Source organism: Carex rostrata, chromosome 6 (assembly GCF_964058835.1).
Source record: "Carex rostrata chromosome 6, lpCarRost1.2, whole genome shotgun sequence".
NCBI classification, from domain to species: Eukaryota; Viridiplantae; Streptophyta; class Magnoliopsida; order Poales; family Cyperaceae; genus Carex; species Carex rostrata.
This window is the reverse complement of record NC_135923.1, coordinates 11,713,853-11,734,676: the sequence shown is the minus strand read 5'-3', so window position 1 is coordinate 11,734,676 and position 20,824 is coordinate 11,713,853. Positions and strand designations below refer to the sequence as shown.

At 34.4% G+C, this 20,824-nt stretch overlaps 1 protein-coding gene and 1 long non-coding RNA gene across 2 annotated transcripts; both read left to right on the top strand.

Moving 5' to 3' along the window:
- Window positions 1-9,824: 9,824 nt before the first annotated feature.
- LOC144555787 (uncharacterized) lies at window positions 9,825-11,043 on the top strand. The gene is made up of 3 exons (XR_013512114.1): window positions 9,825-9,954; window positions 10,414-10,582; window positions 10,683-11,043. It is a non-coding gene; the product is annotated as an uncharacterized LOC144555787 (long non-coding RNA).
- A 4,187-nt stretch (window positions 11,044-15,230) lies between these two features.
- LOC144556192 (heat shock cognate 70 kDa protein 2-like) lies at window positions 15,231-18,170 on the top strand. Its single transcript, XM_078304698.1, has 2 exons — window positions 15,231-15,587; window positions 16,220-18,170. Exons 1-2 carry the CDS (start codon window positions 15,374-15,376, stop codon window positions 17,953-17,955), a joined length of 1,950 nt encoding a protein of 649 aa, XP_078160824.1. The 5' UTR covers window positions 15,231-15,373; the 3' UTR covers window positions 17,956-18,170.
- Window positions 18,171-20,824: the final 2,654 nt, after the last annotated feature.

The following is a 20,824-nucleotide window of genomic DNA, read 5'->3' as shown; positions in this document are numbered from 1 at the left end:
GTTATCAAAATATGTTTTGACTGGTGAAAACATATTTTAACAATTATCAATACTTGTTTTGAATTCTAGACATTATTCTTATCCTCATTATTGTAAACTTCACCAAACATACTGAATTTTTATTTAGATTCATTGTTCGAACCACCTTAAGAATGCGCACTTATCCAACACTCCTGTAAACCAAAGGAAATTACACACGCTTAAAGTCGATTGAAAGTAATTTGAGGTTATTTTATTTTATATATTTTTGGTTCTTACACGGTCCGTAGGTCTATTTGAGGTTGTTTGAAGCAGGAGTAATTATAATATTTTTTATTGAAAGTTTAGTAGAAAAATAATGTTTATTATTTATTAGTAAAGTGAGAGTAGTAATAATTTATTAAATTTCATATTGAGGAATAATTCGACGAGATCTAAAGTTTGTAATATGGGTATAATGGATCTAATTCTGAAAAAATGCTTTCTTATTATGAGTAGAACTAGGGTGTTTCTAAGTTCATCAAGTTTTTTTGTGAACTCAACTCTAAAATCCAGTATTATAAATAGCTGGCTATAGCGACGCTATACCTTTTTCGGACCATAAACGCTAAAATATGAGATAAAAGTGTACTAACTCAGCTACGACCGCTATAGCTATAATAACTGACCGCTATTACCACTATGCACGACTCGCTATTGCTACCGCTATACTACATGGACTTTTTTTTTTTTTTTTTTCAATTTATATGGGTTTCTGTACTTCTAGTCCCATTTCTAATACTACATGATTTTCTACGATAAATATGCTAAACCAAAATACGTGTTTTTGTTTTTATTTGTGATTTATTCTCTCATTCTATATCGAGAAATATTCAAATATTAATTCTTCATTTTGATTGCTCTTCATATAGTATTCATTTGTAAAATTATTATTGTTTGTTTCAATTGAAAGCTAATTTTAATTATTACAATAATATATAAAATGTTTAAATATATATACTGACTTCATTTGTCTTATAAAAGTTATTGTTCTTCGTCTATTATAATATGTAATACTATGAAGTATGAACTATTAAATCATGTTACTTTCTAGATCTTTTTTTTCCTTCTTATTTGTGTAATTGATAAAAATTATAGATTTAGATTAGTTGTCATTTAGTTGTTATCTAAATTCTCCAATATTGATTATGTTGATAATTAGGAGAAATATAGAATATAAAATTTGAAAAGGAAAAAACGCTATGTATGATAGCTTCTGCTATAGCTACACTATTCGCAATAGCTTTTATTTTTTTGTCTCCCCGCTATGCCGTTATAACCTCTATTTAGAACTTTGCTAAAATCTATCGGATTGGTTTCAAACGATGAATCCAAACCGTTAAAATTCTTTTACCTTGCGAGTGATACATCCACATGCGAAATTTTTAAAATTTTAAATTAATTTTGTATAGCCTTAAGTGGTCAAAAGACGCTCAAAAAATGAATGCATTAAAATTACCATTTGACTTTGTACTAATTTAATTCGAAACTTTAAAATTTTCACATGTAGATGTATCACTCATAAGGTAGAAGAATTCAATTGTTTGGATTTGTCGTTTGAAACCAATTAGATTGGTTTTAGAGTAGAGTTCATAACAAGGAAGCTTTTACAATTAATTTTTAAAATTTAGAAATAATTTGAGAGTAATTGCTAAATTCGTAAATTTTATTTAATTCGCTTATTCGTTTAAAAAACGAATAATTCAAAAAAAAAAATTTCAGATTCACATAATGCTAATTTTAAGATATTTAATGTTGGGGTTTTGTCGGTTCAAACTCCTTAATTTAGCTTAAGCTGCGGAAACAGTAAAACATTTTTTTTTACATTTAACTTAAGCTACGGATTAAATGAATCAAGAAGATTCGTTTAATTCTATTTACAGATCTACTCCATAATTGATTTTCTAAAGCTTTAATCTATTTACCAATTAAATAGATTAATATAACAATTTATACCTTGTTTCCAAATCACAGTTGGAATGCAGACTGAGCGAGAAGAGCTACACCAGGGGAATGATTCTCCACGGAGCACCAAACGTATGATGCCTCTATAGGTTATCCACCAGGACTAACCAGAGAGCGGTATATTTCTTTTGTCAGGAATACTATAAACTGCGGTTTTCTGCAAAAACACTATTCACGAGGAAAAGACGAAAACCCGTAAACACGAATTTTCAGTTACTTGGTTTCACAAATAAGCAAAACTGAAATACCGCGAAATTCGGAAAAACACTATTCACCAATCCCCTAAATTTACTAATCAACAACTCGCAAGATTATACGTCAACTACGTATAACTTTCTTTTCTCAACCGAAACACTATTTGGGAGAGAAACCGAGAAAGAGAGAAAATATCGATTCGATTCGACACGAAACGATACGAGTGAATTAGTATTTTATTCTCTTCATGCACTCCTCTATTTATAGCCTCTAAAATGGTGTGAAAAGACCAAAATACCCCTATGACAGGGCATGCCACCTAGGGGGTGAGGTGTTATGTGGATATGATTGATGACGTGTCATCTGGATAGGATCGATGACATGTCACGCGGATAAGGATGAATCTGAAAAGACCCGAATGCCCTTGGCCCGAATACAATCAATATCCGTATAATTATTCTGAACAATTATATTTCTTGCGGTTGTTGTTTTGGTAACTTTTATACAACGTAACGTGTACGGTTATAAATTAACCGTTGTTTCTGCTTGTCATTTTTATATGACATTTATAATTTAATTATATCACGTATAATTAATTATAACCATCTTACTACTGATCATAACCAATTTATAATCAATCACAATAAGATTCTCCGATTAGCTCCTATATGGTGTGACCCAATAGGATATGTGTTATGTTGGTAAATAGAGTTAAAACCGTTTTAACTTCTATAATCATGAGAGGCATATGGAAAAACGCATCATGACGATCCAATTACACAGATGATGTTGTATAGTACAATATCACGATCCAGTAAATAATTTACTTGTGTCAGTTCTTTTGTCTCATAGCTATCAGATTAGTTTCAAGGTAGATGTGTGTCATCCTTGCAAACTTAATCTTTTCTTGATCTTGAGCAGATTATCAAATATAATTACTCTTGTAATTATACTGCTAGCAGATAATTTTACTCTATCAAGGGGCCCAGTGATGCTATAGCTTGTATAGAGATACGAGGGACAATAGTACTTTTGGTAAACCATCACTACCTCAGCTAAGCCATGTATACCGAAGAGCTACCGTTATAACTGCATTTTACCGACAGCGTTTGATAACAATCACACATATACATTTCTTAGTAGGAAAGATGAATATCTCATACTTTAGAACTTAACACTGAATGAAAACATTAATGACACGAACACAATTATATTTAATGTTTCATTCGGGGTCTGTCAAATACCATGTTCCTAGAACATGTATCTATGTGATTAAAATGACATCTCGTGTCAGGTGGTTTGTAAAACTTAACCATCTTTTAATCCACATACTAACCTTATCGCGGTAATTAGTGTTCACCCTAATTACCTTGGTCAGTGACTTTTTAAGATCTATATTATGGAGTTTCACAATTTCAGTCATGAACTCGAAATGAATCATAAATTTAATAATACTCAAGGCAACAAAATGATATATAAATAAACATTCAATTCATGAACAAAATTTTATGATAAATTATCGTATTATTGACTTCTAGATTATTACAAACTAACATTTAAAGGAAAAGAAAAAGAAAAAAATGTAGCATGTGTGCTGTGGCACAGATGAAATGGCGGTACAGGTAATTGGTAGGTTAACCAAAGCGGAATTTCTTTGTACTTCTCAAAGAAATAAAAATTTTGAATGTCATTTTCATAGAAAGAGAACAAAAATTCTTTTTGATACCCCTCCTTGACCAAACATTGACGATGATCTTGATTTCTTCTTTTGTTTTAGAAAGAATGTTTGGTTCAATCTTCTTGAAAAGATACAATTATTGCTTCCTTTTATAACCGTTCTACCATACTTACTTTAATGGCGTTTTATATTTATATTCTCTATTAATCATCGATTTGTTTCAGATTTCTTTCTGATCTTTTTTTTTATCAATTGTTATTAAAAAACTAATATTATACAGTTAATTCACCATAAAATTTTGAGAAATTTAGTTATATCCCCATCAAAACTTCTCTTTTTTTATATATCCCCATCACAACTCTAAATTTAGCTATATCCCCATCAAAACTAAATGATTTTATTTATATCCCCATTCCTTCATTTAACTATTTAAAATTTAAAATTAATATTATTAAAAAAATTGAAAAGACAATTTTGCCCCTTCCTTTTTTTTCTCTTCATGCTACTTTCTCTCCCGCTTTTCTTCTGACGCTCCCTCTCCCTCATTTTTTCTCTGCCTAATAACACAGAAATTTTCAATTCTGACAAGATCTTGTCTATTTTCTAGTTTGACACCTTAAAAAATAGAAATTTACATTATGCGTGAAACAAACAAAAAAGCAATTTTCGTTTGTACCAGCACCATCATCTCACATCTGATTAGTGATTTGTGAATTGGATCAGTAAAATAGTTATTTACATGCAGCTCCGTACTCATGTAAATTAAGTGAAGCTTCTAGCACATACCAGTAACACACAATTCTTCTACTAAAACATCTGGACTCTTGTATGATTTGCCAAAATTTTAATTGTTAACAAGAAAAATATCAACTTTCTAAAAAGTGCTTCAAAACAATCATATAACAGATTTCTAAAACAACATTTCACATATACCAAAATATTTGAAATGATATCACTGATTTGAGAAACAAAATCAAACCTTTATATAAATTTTATAACTTCTTATAAAATGATATCACTGATTTGAGCATGAAATCCTGATCATACATGTAAACTAAACCTATTCAACTTATAAAATCATTAACAGATATTAATATTCGCTAATGACCAACCAAAATACTTTCTAATCAGAGATCAATATTCACTAACAGAGATTAAAATTCAAGTAAACTGAAAATAGTCTACAAAATAACTTGCATTATCTGTAATCGACCTTGGCTTTTAAATAATACAAAAACTGCAAAAATTTTGGGAAAAATTTAGATAAATGCCTATATAGTTTCTTCTTTGAGAAGCTTGAAAATATTTGGAGGGCATGCTCTCTTCCTTTGTTGTGCAGTATCAATGTTAGCACCCCTACAAAAAAATAGATAAATTTAATCGCGCTTAATAAAAAAGTTGTAAAATTATATCTTTCATCAAAAATATTTAATTCAACCTTTTCTGTCTTGATCCATGTGTCCTTGGGGCATTGGAGCCATTTTCATTTTCTTGCGAAAGGACAACATTTTTGCACGTGCTCCTGTAACTACACTGAGGATTTGCACAATTTGCTGTCACTCGTGCCGGTTCAGTCTTGCTTGATTCGTACTCAAAATCATTAATAATCGCATAGTGATTTAATGCCCTTCTAAATGCTACCACATGCGGGTACTTTGCACCTACCTCCATCTTAGGGTCATCCTTATCATACAAGTAGAATTCTCCCTCGTAAGAAGTCTCATTTGCTTCATCAATCTCATCCTCAGAGTCACTGTGAAGACGATGATAACCCTCTTCACTATGACAATAATCAGACCATTCTTCATAATTCTCTTGCTCTCCAATACACAAACCTGTGTCAAGACCTCCATCTTCTCCAACTCTATCCCCCTGGATCATCTTATCTAAAGTCGCATAGATCACCACCTCCTTCTTCTCCTCATACATTTTAAGCATCAGTCGGTAACTTTCTTCATCCTCAAGTTGAATAAAGGATTGTGTGACAACACGGTTATCTAAAAAACATAGTTTTAGACTCTCATCCTCGTGATAGAGCCTACTCACATCCTCTAGTAACTCTACAAAACTAGAAGTTACCTCCTCAAAATACAAGGTCATTTGTTTGCCATAACAATACTTCTCTTTTTTTCCATTGTTGATTGGTCTAAATTGTCCCCCATTTTAACCTTCAACTTGTAACGCAATGAGTTTATGCTAAAAATTAGAGATAAAAGATTAATAAGATTACTTTAGATAAAACAAAATGGTTCAAATTTGGTACCAGTTTCAATTTTAACCAGAGTTTTTGTGTTTAAATGAATTGTTGCCGATGCATAAAAAGAGTAACTGCCAGTTTAAGATTTACATTAGACTAAGTTTGGTATTTTAATGTAAACTGTTGATTTCGTTTTTATTTGTCTTTGCAAGTTTCAGTTATATTCCATAAATCAATTTCAGTTTTGAGATTGGCATTATGCCTTTTTTCAGAAGAAAAAAAAAAAGATAACATGAAACTAAGGTGAAAATATCAGATTTTTGAACTGTCAACATGAAAGTACCTTGAACCATCGACTATCACATCTTTTCTCTTTCTCACTGCCTTCAACTTCTCACGGGTTATTTCATCTTTGTTACGCAAGACATTATCATCCTGATTATGGTTGGAACTGATGATCAATGAAGAAAACGGATCAATATTGTTTGAATCTTCATCCATCATATACAATTTCTGTGAGAGGGAGAAGAAAGAAAAGGATTGAGAGGAGAATAGGCAGAGAAAAAATGAGGGAGAGGGAGATCCGGAAGAAACGCGGGAAAAAGAAAAAAAAATGAAGGTTTAGCGGGAGAGAAAGTAGCGTGAAGAGGAAAAAAAGGAAGGGGCAAAATTGTCTTTTCAATTTTTTTAATAATATTAATTTTAAATTTTAAATAGTTAAATGAAGGAATGGGGATATAAATAAAATCATTTAGTTTTGATGGGGATATAGCTAAATTTAGTGTTGTGATGGGGATATATAAAAAAAGAGAAGTTTTGATGGGGATATAACTAAATTTCTCTAAAATTTTATACTGGCACAAATTAATATTATGTGAAAACTTTATATAAAGCTTCACCTATATTTTGTTCTAACGTTTTTGGTGCTTTATGAAAATTTGACTGACACTAATAAATATTTTGTCAATATATATGAATTTAGCTGTCATTGTTAATATAAATTTGCTTACATGCCAATACGAATCTATATATTAGTCATCAAATTAACTAATAACATCTAAACAAGTTCAGAATTAATAATTGAATGAATACAAGATAATAATTACAATGTCAAATTTTTAAACATGGGAAAGCAGAGAAAATTGTCGGTAATAAAATACTCTTCAACTTCCTTTAACCTTGTAAACATTTTAATTTGTTAATCTCGAAATTTAAGTGTAACGAAGGTAAACAAAAAAATATATAAAAAAAATATAGTAATCCTCTTTTCCGTTTCTTTCCCTCCCCTTCCGTTTTCTACATCTATTTTCTTTCACTTGGTGTTAACCAAACATAACGTGGGAAGGTGGGGGGTTTAGATTTTGAATTTATTGAAGCGTAGGCCCGGAAGAGCACTGTCATCATTAGTTGGTTAGTGTTTTAAGGGCTTTGCAAGGCTGGACTCCATGCGTTAAATAGGTTTTGTAAGGGACATGCTAAAAGGAAAAAAGAAATACAAAAGGCTAAGCCTAATCAGTAGGTTACTGCTTACATCAACATTAAAAGACAGGCTGGGAGCTTCCGCAATTTGGGCTTCTTATTTCAAGGCTTCATTTGGGCTGTCAATTTTTGGGCCTAGGAAACCTATCGGCAGTTAAATATAGGCCTTATAGCATTGATGGTAATCTTTCTTATGTATTAATTTTGAATAGATGGGTACTATTCACCTATACTGAAATCTACAGTGCTTATTTACAGTGAGATTTAGAGCTGGGTTCCACTGTTAGCTTCAATTTTTTTTAATCCTCTGTTCTTACGGAAGCGTATCCTCTGCGGAGTTTTTCCGTGCGGAGCTTTTAATCTGGTCCGTTCGTTTCGAATCGGACGGACCAGATCAGATTTTATCCGAATTTAAAAAAAAAATCTCAAAATTTGCGGAACTTTTAATCTGGTCCGTCCGATCCGAAACGAACGGACCAGATTAAAAGTTTCGCATAGAAAAACTCCGCAGAGGATATCATTTCCTGTTCTTACTCGGCTCGTGTAAGGATCTCTCGTGCGCCATCTCAGGTATCTATCTCTATAGAGCTCTCTCTCTCTCTTTTGGATTGGAGACATGATCACAGCCTTCACTCTACTTTTTAATTTTATTGAAGTTTTCATTGATTTGGTCAACTCCTTTTGTTGTTGGATTTTGGTGCTCTTGCTAGACAAGATAGCAGAGGTGAACTCTAAGAATTCGTGTGGATCTTTTGTTTTTTTCCTAATCACAATTCTCTTTGATTTTTCAGTTATGTTCCTCCAGATATATATATGCAATTAATCATTTCTAATTAAGCCTTTAACTGATTTTATTTAACTAGGCGTCAATCAATTAAACTGATTGATCATTGTTTTTTCTTTGTCGATAACAACTGAGATGATGAAAATGTAGGAGTGGCACTTCTCACATATCCTGTACTCATGGCTTCCGATATCATTTTGTATCAGGTACATATTTTGCAACTTCATCTTTCTTTAATTTGGCAATTAAATTGTTTCTATTATTGATTCAGTTGACTTCTTCCTACTTTTTTTGTTTTATTTTCTCCCTTGAAACTCAAAGAGCAACAGAAAGAGAAAAAGGGAGCGATGGCTATAGTCTCGAAATCCCAAATCTGAAATCAAATTGAAGAGGCAGAACAATACTTTCTCCTTCTGCTATCCCTTTTCTCATATGCAAAAATATATGTGTGAATAATTCTTTTTCATAACCACTAAATATCATGGCTCTACGAGTTAGGTTAGTATTTATATAAATTTATTTCCTTTTTGTATATTTGATATTACAGAAAACATGGCAAAGACTGAGACCTGCAAGTGTATTCCACAATGCAATTCCATATCCATACGATAGAATCTTATATCCTATGCACATCGAGGTATAGTTATCTAACTTCTTGCCAAATATGCTAAATTTTTGTCATTTCGTGATTTGAGTGAAAATTTCCCTTTATTTAAAAGGTACTTGCCCTCATCATAATGAAATCATCGCTGTTATGATGGCTATTGGTTGCTTTCTCGAAATAAAATTTTCCTCGTATTTAACTCCAATTCAATCTATTATAAAGAGTTTAATGTCTAGATTCTACGAGAGTCCTTATTTATTGTTTGTTTCGAATTGAATCTGAGTCATTTAAACAAATAATTTTTATTCCTTTGATTAAATACATCTTTTATATGTGTAGAAGTTCAAAATTAGTTAAAATTGTACTCGTTACACGTACCGCTACATGTATTACTACAGTTATTTTGATTCTGCACCGTCGGATTTCAATCAAAAATCGTGTGAATTAATCTACGATGCGTAAATTCTTTCGCTGGAGCGCTGCGCCTCTCCCAGCAAATTATCTCTATGCCCCCCTACCTCCCCGATCCCTTCTTCCAAAGAAAAAAAGAGAGAAAACCATAATCCCCTCAGATCTCCGCCACTCCGCCTTCCTTCACCGTCTCTCTCAAAGCACTGCGATTCTAGAGATAAAGAGAGAGATGGAGAGAGAAGGGGACAAAGGATCGTCGTCGATGGCATGGAGGGGTCGAGAGAGGGTAGAAGCTCCCTCGCGCGCCTTGCCTCGGTCGTGCGCGAAGGCGATGCATCCTCGGAGGAAGCGCCGCCATGATCGGACCGATGAGATGGCAGCAAGAGATCTCTGGAATCGTGCCTCCACGATCTACAACCGATGTTGTTGGTAAGTTGAATATTTTTATTTTTCAAAAGTTTTGCCTCCTTTTTTTTACCAGTGATTAATTAGGGGAGGTTTGCTTTGCGCAGATGCAAGCTCAGAAAGAGACACCACCTGACATGCAATGCAAGGATAAATTTCTTGTGCAGAGTGTTATTGTAAATGAAGGCACCAATGCCAAGGAAATAACTGCAGAGATGGTAACCAATCACTCTGTTTAACCAACTATCTATTGATAATCAGCAAATTTAAATACCTACCTAAGAGTTCATCATACAATCCACCACTTAAATTCGTTAATAGATGTTCAGTCTTTAGTCTTATAAATCCGTATAAGGTACTGTTTTCCTGGTTTATTAAAAACAGCATAGAATTTTAAATTGCTAGCTAATTCTCCTTGTAGAATTGCAAAATTGGAGCTAGAGTTTAAATTTGTATTAACCCGACAAAGAGAGACAGGCAGACTGATGCAAATTCCAAAAAAAGACTCATTTTGCAAAAGGTTGATCCTTGCATATTTTATGGCAAGTCCCAATTTATTGTCTACCTGTGGTTATTCTGTAACCAATTTTGACCCAAACAACCTGATAATTAAGATAAGGGGCAGTTAAAGTTCTAAAACTGTGAAAAGTTTAACGAAGTGGCTTTCTTTTATATAGTTCTCTAAAGAATCAGGAAATGTGGTGGATGAAGTAAAATTGAGGGTTGCTTATGTCCCGCTATCTCAGCCGCCATCACCAGTGCATGAAGGATCTGAGGAGGGCTCATCACCGAGGGGATCCCTTTCTGACAATGGAAATTTGACTGCTACCGAATTTATGAGTGTTAGTACTCTTTTTCCTTTTACAATTATTTTTCATTTGCTTATGACTTATGTTGTCTAGATGATTGTTTGGTGACTATTTGAACATTTTCAGGCACCAAAAAGCGTACTCTGAATAGAAATCTAACACAGAACCATAAATTCAGAGTTCTGAGATGAGTCATGTGAACTCAAACCTTTTCTTGGCGTTTCTCTAGCATTTGAGTTATAATAACCTAACTTGTTTTGATAAATTGTCGATTGCTCAATGATGTTTTTTGTGGACTGTTCATCATATTAGTCATGGTAATTAATAGGCATATGTTCATGTATAAACATGTCCATTTTATAGGAAAAATGAAGTCAATGCACTTACAAAGAAAATGACATTAGTGAAGATTTCTCCTGGAAGTTACCATAAATTTTGTATGGTCAATTAATTCAACTAAAGTAGAATGTTTTCTAATCTCATGATTTTAAAATTTCATAGTATTGCATTTCTCCAATGGTGTTTTTGCATTTATTTAATACGTCATTTTCCTTTTGGAAGTCATCAAGCAGAGAATGGTCATATGTCTGAATCAACTTGAAATTATGGGCCAATATGTTATTTTTTATTTTTGTTTTCTTATTCGGGTTGTGTGAATGAACTAGGGCTTATTTAATAACTGAAACCCAGGCAATAAGGTCTATGAGAGAATCTTATTATTATTATTATTATTATTTTTTTTTTTTTTTTTTTTTTTATGAAAGCCCGTAGGCAAGAGAATCTTATTATTAATTGTTTATGTTCAGTCAGGACGGACGGAGTCCTGTGTTAATGTTACAGTATGTTCAGTTACAGATTGTTCTTAATTTTAAGGAATGTCAGTGCTGTTCTGAAATTCATGTGGAGATTTGAATCTCTACTTTTGAAATTGTAGAGTTAAGTTCATGTGGTGATTGTTTTATTTTGAAAATTGACAAGTGTAAAACAGTGATTTCCAAACAAAGAGTAGAGGTTAATTTTTATTCTGCACATGTATTACAACTATTAATTTTGGTAATTGTGATGTTTTATTTTATTTCAATCTAAAGATCAAGACTTCTGAACAAATTGAAAGAATGAGAGAAATATGCCGGTCGATGAAGAGCTCACTGTTATTGGATGTTTTTCAAAATAATAAGAAAAAACAATAATATGTTATTTTCCCCTCTAATAAATGAATAGATTAAAACTGATGCAATTGATCAAGTGGTTCATGACGCGATTATTGCTGTTTCTATTTTTCCCTCTATAGTGTTTTGCTATGATTAATTATAATTTAATGTCATAGTTAGTGAAATCGTTTAATATTGAAGACATGGATGTAGTGGCTGAATCAGGAGTCGGATGGATCTCACATGATGAATATCTGAAACCATATGACCATATTTTTGCGCTAGATCCAGGCATGAAACCATATGGCCTTATTATATTCTCAGATGAAATCCGTGCATTTAAATGTTATTATTTTATATTGGGATAATTTTGATTATTTCTTTATTTTAATTCGGCTTGTGATTAGCCAGCAGGGTTAGGTGTTATGTATTGTTCTTAGAAGAGAGATTTGAATATCTTCGCGTGCTCAAGGTTGCTTGAATTTTAGTTTGTCTGATTGAAAAATTATTAATATTTATTAGGAATTGCGGATGTCTAAGGACAAGGGAGTTCTTTTTATGGTTTTTCACCTTTGGTACTAGTGTTTTTTGTCATGCAGTACCAGTAGAATTTAGCAGTTTATTCAATCGTCAGCGGTATAATCAAAAAATGATTTTGTTATTTCATTCTCTTAAATGAAATTATTGCTGTAAGAAATAGTCTTTACGTTTGTGTTGTGTCAAACTCTACGTCATACATCGAAGATGATCAATGACAATGATACTTCAAGAAATTTTTAATGTTATATTTAATCTTTTTTTTCATTTATCATTGTTTCTTTTACTGTTATTTATTATTTTTTGCTTTTTTTTTCCTTAATTATGTATGAATATCAATAACAATTATTTTTCATATTTTATTTATTATAATATGTCCCCGTCGCAACGCACAGGCACGATACTAGTCCTTAATTAAGACTCAATTTCAACCTATGTGGCTAAAAGTGCAAGTTGTGCAACTTAAAGTCATAGGTCTTAAAACACTTTGTTGATATACACAATGAACAATTCTGTTTTTACATGCAAATAAGGTTGCACAAGGGCTTCCTATCCAAAGTAAAATGGAACTCATTTGGATGGATATACCGTGGGTCCCACAATTAGGTCAGAAAGTGTATATTTGCAATTATGAGCTAGGCATAATTTTTCTTCATCCACATATTAGCAACTACTTGAGCAATGCATGTGGCCTTAGCTGAGGCTCAGTCTATGACAGTTGATCCTCTGGAGAGATAAATGAGATTAGTGAAGATGATGCTGACGAATATAGGCAAATAATTGGGGATTTTGAAGTAGGAGGAGTGCATCTATACTGAAATGCTTTGCAGCCATGTCTTTTTCCCCTCATGATTATTGTTTGCTTGATTTGTAAGTATCATGTGTGGTAATTACAGATGCAAATAAGCAACTATATTAATTGTTTATTTGGTTATCTCATAAGAAGATACAAACTCCTTTCATGATACCAAACTACTAACACACACACACCACAATTATATCCAATACAAACTAACACAATTACAAACTCTTTTCATGATACCAAACTACCAACACACACACACCACAATTATATCCAATATAAACTAACACACTTTTCAATTTATGCAGCACCGAGCTGCCAAAGGGAAGGAATATGAAGAATAGCTGCAACAGCTCCAAAAAACTTTTAACATCTGTTGTATATTGTAAAAATATTATTTTGCCTATTACCTCCACGAAAACAAATATTAGGAACCATTTTGTTAATAAATTGTGTTTTGAAATACTACCAATGGCGGAGCCACAGCCACTCAGGGGTAGGCAGTTGCCTACCCCTGGAATTTGAAAACCATTATCATAGTTAGCTTAGATCTGAGTTTTGCCTAATTACCCTGAATTTGAGTTTTGCCTACCCCTAATTGATTGGGTCTGTCTTCGGTGAAATCTCCAGAGCTGCTGCTAATTTGATTTGAGTTTTTCATCACTGGTTCAGAATAGAATTGAAAGGGAATGAAAAATGGGGAAGAAATGTCTGAACTGTGGGACCATGATATAAAGCTGACATTTGTTTTCAAAGAAACGAACCAGATTTTTTTATAATGGGCCAAACTTTAAAATGGTGCATGCAAGAGTAAAACTAATAAATGGGCCCAAGTTCTAACAAAATTGATGTGGTGTGAACTTCACCAACAAATAAATAAACATATTTTAAGAAAGTAGGACATTGTAGATGCCTCAAAAATGTTGAAAACTAGTATTTTATGTTGCGTAATTATATCTCGCAGCTATATTATTATGATTATATTATAATTTATTATATTATTTTTAAACATGATAACAAACAATTAGTTCAAAAAAAATAAATTTAAACTTTAAATAATATATATATTTCTAAACAACAGACTTTATTTAATAAAAAAAATCTACAAAAACACATGCAACATGTACTTTAGTTGATTAGCTTACTACATAACTTCATTTTTTTTGTATCATTAGTTGATTACCAAATTGATTAGAAATAAAAGGATCTTCATTTTATAGAAAGTGTGTATTGATCATTTTAGTTTTTAATAAAAAAATGAAAATTAAAATAAAATACAGATATTAATAATAAATTAATAATATTTATTTTTGTCTACTCCTGACAAAAATTCTGACTACGCCACTGAATACTACAAGATGTGATCTAACTATATTACACCTATGCACTCATGTACAACTTTTGTTTTACTTCTCCCCTATTTGCCTCTCCATTATATCACTCCAGTACACTTTTCTTTCTTATTTAAAATCTCTGTATGCTTCTCCACATGTCGTGACAATGGTGGCGAAGCAACGCGAGACCCCCTGCTAGTTGGTAAACAATTGAGACACACAAAGCTCTCAAGTCTAAACAAGAATATTCAGTGGCACAAAAAATAATGGCAAATTTGTATAAGCAAAATTTAGATGGGACAAATCATGTAAACACAATTTTGTGGACGAAATTAGGAACCTATTTTTAATTTGATTCGAGAGAATTATGAAAAAAAAATGTTTCCTAAAAACAATCAGCAGTCCAATTATACTCTCTGATACTTTTTTTTCTTTTTTTTTAGTAGTCTGTTTGAATTTTCTAACAACAGAAAAATAACAAAAAAAGAGAGGTTAACCAGAAAAAGAAATATCTATTGTTGGCTATCGAGTATCGACTATTATTGACATATATTAATTTATTTTTTTACTTTACCTGATAGCTGCTATCCGGTTTTTCATAAAAAAAAAATAAAAAAAGACTATTATTAAAGGAAAAAAATAATATTATATTACATTATTTTGTTAGTCCAAAATAACAAACAGCGTGAAACCGTTCAAACTATCGCGCCGTCCCAGTTTAGTCCACGCAAAAATGCTGGGCACTTTTGAACCTCACAGCAGATGACAACCGTCCGATGAGAGAGGTAGGGTTAGTCGGCACCTGTAATCTAACGCTCCAGGTTCATCAGAACTTTCTAGAACCCCTCTCAAATTGAAAGTGAGCCTATATAATCACGCTCCCTCGCCTCCTCTCCACTTATTCCACCTCCACAAAACCTAGTCTTCAACCCTCGCAATTCTATTCTTTTCTTCCATAGTAGGTTTTAGTCTTAGTTTCTTGTCTTCAGATCTGTTTTTGAGAGATGGCCGGCAAGGGTGAAGGTCCTGCGATCGGTATCGATCTCGGTACCACCTATTCTTGCGTTGGTGTGTGGCAACACGATCGTGTTGAGATCATCGCCAACGACCAGGGAAACCGTACGACCCCGTCCTACGTGGCTTTCACTGACACCGAGAGGTTGATCGGTGATGCAGCCAAGAATCAGGTCGCCATGAACCCCACCAACACTGTTTTCGGTGAGTCGGATCTGTTCTGTTTTTTATTCTGTTCTTAGATTTTTTAGATTTAGATCTGTGTCTCTTGCTGAGGATCTTCTATGGTCCAGTAGACAGTAGATCTGTGGTTTATGTTGACATTAACCTTTAGGTCAATTTGGATCGAGTTTTGCTATAGGTTTGTGAATATTTTATTAGTTGATTTAAAGGCCGATCTGGTAGAGAACTATGATTCTGTCTATCTTTTATGAAAGGTTGGTCTTGATTTGTTTCTGTACAGACTTGTTGTTTGAAATATGATTCTTCTGGAAATACAGTTGCGTTTGCTATAGTTAAATGTCCAGTTACATATGTATGGTGATAAGTTAGAATTTATATAGCTATTATGGATTGTTCCAGAGCATGTCTGTATCTGATCTTTTGTTTTAGTTTATTCTGATGTTAAGATTGTTTCTATTTTACGTGTATATCATTATTATATCAGCTATCATAAACTAGTCTTGCAAATTACTCTGTATTTTAGTGAGTCTGCACTCTTACGTCTGTTTTTTTGTTATAGGATTGAGTTTATTGTAATTCAGTACTGTCCTCTAAAGATTATATCATTGTATCCGCATCATCAAAGTCTAACAATTGACCTCATTATATTTCAGATGCCAAGCGTTTGATTGGTAGGCGCTACCAAGATGCCTCAGTTCAGAGTGACATCAAATTGTGGCCGTTCAAGGTTGTTCCTGGGCCAGCTGACAAGCCCATGATCCATGTCAACTACAAGGGCGAGGAGAAAGAATTTGCAGCGGAGGAGATCTCCTCCATGGTGCTCATCAAGATGAAGGAGATTGCCGAAGCCTACCTTGGCTCTACCATAAAGAATGCTGTGGTCACTGTCCCAGCCTATTTCAATGACTCTCAACGTCAGGCCACAAAGGATGCTGGTGTCATTGCTGGGCTCAATGTCATGCGTATCATCAATGAGCCTACTGCTGCTGCAATTGCCTATGGGTTGGATAAGAAGGCAACCAGTGTTGGTGAGAAGAATGTGCTGATCTTTGACCTTGGTGGTGGTACCTTTGATGTGTCACTTCTGACCATTGAGGAGGGTATTTTTGAGGTCAAGGCTACGGCTGGTGACACCCATTTGGGAGGTGAGGATTTCGACAACAGGATGGTGAATCACTTTGTGCAGGAGTTTAAGAGGAAGAACAAGAAGGACATCAGTGGCAACCCAAGGTCTTTGAGAAGGCTCAGGACCGCTTGTGAGAGGGCGAAGAGAACTCTCTCCTCCACTGCCCAAACCACAATCGAGATTGATTCCCTTTTTGAGGGTATTGATTTCTACTCCACCATCACCCGTGCCAGGTTCGAGGAGCTGAACATGGATCTGTTCAGGAAGTGTATGGAGCCAGTCGAGAAGTGTCTGAGGGATGCTAAGATGGACAAGAGCACTGTCCATGATGTGGTTCTGGTTGGTGGGTCCACCAGGATTCCCAGAGTGCAGCAACTCCTCCAGGACTTCTTCAATGGGAAGGAGCTCTGCAAGAACATCAACCCTGACGAGGCTGTTGCTTATGGTGCAGCTGTACAAGCTGCAATTTTGAGTGGTGAGGGCAACGAGAAGGTGCAGGATCTGTTGTTGCTGGATGTCACTCCCCTCTCTCTTGGTCTTGAGACTGCTGGTGGGGTCATGACTGTTCTGATCCCCAGAAACACCACCATCCCAACCAAGAAGGAGCAGGTCTTCTCCACCTACTCCGACAATCAGCCAGGTGTTCTTATCCAAGTCTATGAGGGCGAGAGGACCAGAACCAGGGACAACAACCTGCTTGGCAAGTTTGAGCTTTCTGGCATCCCCCCAGCACCAAGAGGTGTACCCCAGATCACTGTCTGCTTCGACATTGATGCTAACGGTATCCTTAATGTCGCGGCTGAGGACAAGACCACCGGCCAAAAGAACAAGATCACCATCACCAACGACAAGGGTAGGCTCAGCAAGGATGAGATTGAGAAGATGGTGCAGGAGGCCGAGAAGTACAAGTCAGAGGATGAGGAGCACAAGAAGAAGGTTGAGTCCAAGAATGCCCTTGAGAACTATGCCTACAACATGAGGAACACCATCAAGGATGACAAGATCTCATCCAAGCTGCCGGAAGCTGACAAGAAGAAGATTGAGGATGCGATCGACCAGGCAATCCACTGGCTGGACAGCAACCAGCTGGCCGAGGCTGAGGAGTTCGATGACAAGATGAAGGAACTTGAGGGAATCTGCAACCCCATCATTGCCAAGATGTACCAGGGTGCTGGTGCTGACATGCCCGGTGGCATGGATGAGGATGCCCCTGCTCCGAGTGGAGGCAGCGGTGCTGGTCCCAAGATTGAGGAGGTCGACTAAGTGAATCGGTTGATGTGAGGTTTGGCCAATCTATGGTTTTTTTCAGTTTATTATGTTTTGGGTCCTACAGTAGTTATGGGCAGTAGCGTTGTTAGCTCTGCAATTTTGATTTCTCTGCATATTGTCAACTTTTTAATTAAGTGATGGTTGGGGTTTGAACAATTTGTTGTTATAGACGGTATTTTGCATTGGGCACTAGTATTTTTTTCGGTGCATATTTGTTATTTATTTTTATTGTTATTTCTTTATTATTATTAGTCTCATTTCTTTCATCATTTTTAGGTTTTTTTTTTTTTTTTTTTCTATTTTCCTTTTCTTCGCCAGAACTGCTAATATAGGTATAAATCCGGTAAATTCTCAGTTTTTAACACGAAGTGTTCTTCTCGAATGAATTTTATATAGTCATACCAAGTGCATTTCCGCTTATTGAAATGTTTTAACTAGAATGTCTGAATAAATTAGATCCCCTTGTATCTCCAGATCTTAAAACCATGAAAAATATTTCAAATGATATTATTGCAACTTGTGTGAATGATTATGTCGGTCACTACCATTCAACAGTAAATTGTAGTCGGTGATAATTGGAAATTGAAGGTTGAGGTCCCTTCTGTTATCCTTTGATAATGAACACGATGATAGAGGTTACCATTTCGTACGGTTAGAGAATTAAATGTTCAACAAAAACATTCAACACTTTAGTTTCTTTGTACAATACACCAATAGTCGAAATGATAATCTTTAAAGCCTCGATACGAAGAACCACATTACATTTGAAGGGATATATTTTGGACCCATTAGATGCGAAAGATCTCAGAATTGAAGAATTCTGGTCTGGACAAACATTTTCAGTTTAAAAATTTCGGTACAATATGATCTAGTTGTTCTCTGTTAAGACGAGATTGTTTCGCCTCTACAGAACTTGATAACTTTCTCAAAAAAATTAAAGAACTTGATAAATATACTAATGTAAAAGTGTCATTATATAAACACATCGTAATTTAACCTGAGAAATGACAATTGGTACGAATCGTTCTTTTTACAATGAAGTAAATAGTCTGTGATAGCGGTTAATTTGTTTCCACCGTGGAAGGAAAATTTGGGACTGATGAGCAACTTCTGTGCTCTACAAAGCAACAGGAGAAATTTCAGGTTCGCCAGATAGAGCGTAAAGTGGTCAACTTAGACGAGATCTGAATAGTCCAATTTTAAGATTCGTAAGCAGATTGGATGCCGTCTATTCTGAGACTGGCCTTTGCTCTTTTCTACTTCTTTTCTCATGAATGTTGAGACCTATAACGTTGCAAGTCTTTTGACTTAACTACCCGTCATTCTAATTTACCGATTTAGTTGTTCGGCTTATCAGTAAATAATTTTGTGCTTCGCATACATACATCACATCCAAGTTGAAGCAGTGGAGGCCAGATAGAAAAGCTTGTGAACAACACCCCACAATTGATGATGGATCCTACACCTTTAAAAGAGAGACGCATGTTCAAAATTTGTTATGTGATTTCGGTTGATTATTTAAAACAGGAGGTCCAAAAACCTCTGTTTCATAAAAAGTAAAATAAAAAAGATGATGACATACTATGGAATCCAACTGAAGCTTTTGTAATAGTTCTCTACTTCTATATTATTTAAACGTACTTTCAAAAAACAAATTTGGTAATAATAAAAGCTCTCAAAATTTTCTCCGGGAAAACTACATTAGGTCACGATTTAAAATTATGCCCTTAACATTTTTTTTCTTATCGTCAACAGACTGGCAATTCCATGTCAAATTTTATTCTAATTCGGGCATCTTGCATCAGCCAAGACCACTGTAGCTCTTGACATGCTCAAAGGCCTCCTCTTCTAACTCGACTAGCATCTGATAGAACGATTCAATATCTGTGGCCGCAATGGTCAGCTATTAAAATCAAACCTGGAGTTTACAAAAGGAGATCAGCTACTAAAATCAGTAATTAACTATAAGCAGCTCTGAAAGGTAGGCAACAATGGTCCGGCTTCAGGAATTTTTCCACAGAAAGGAAGGAGGAAAATATTGACAAGAAGTTCAAAATGAACCTAAATTCTTTCCAGTGGTACTGGTGTTGTTGTGCAACTCCAGTATTGTTCAAATTTTGAGGTAATCTGGCAAGCACATCAAATCCATTCTGATCTAAGGATAGCATGAATGCATCCTGCAAAGACAATCAAAAACATTGCAAGCATTCAATTCGCTTCTTCACTCTTTTAAGGTTGTATACTTTAAAAATGAAGGCTTTGAACTTACCCGAGCAATAGCATTGAAATATTCCAAACAGGAGAGCATTAGTGCCCTCCACCTTGTCTAACTCCGGTTGATGCCGTCTACTAGTTTTGCAGAAAAAGGCACTATAACAGAACAAAATATATAAAAAAGTTCATAGGCATTCATGACATCTAATTTTGGCTATCATCTCTTCTAATAGACAACTAAATTAGGTTGGCGTCAATGCTTAGATTCTAGACTCTACCAAAGGGTCATGTTTTAATGCAGTGGTTTTTAATACATGATAAAATGTGCTCAGACATGTACTTACATAGTAATTCTGATTTAAGTTCTTCAAAATCTTCCAGATTGACATCATGAGTACCACCAGTACCATCAATATATGCACATGAACTGTAGTTGTCAATAAGCATTCATAAGGATTCAAAAGGATATGATCAAAATTTAGGATATAACAAAAAATTACTTAGCCAGCTATAATTATCCTAATACTGTGACTTGTAGCATTCTCCTTGATTGTGCAAGAAACTTCAAATTAAGAAGGCATTGCATTTTCTCTGTGGGATGATTCTAAAGGGTGTGAATCTAATGTTGTGAGGTATAGCACTTTTATAC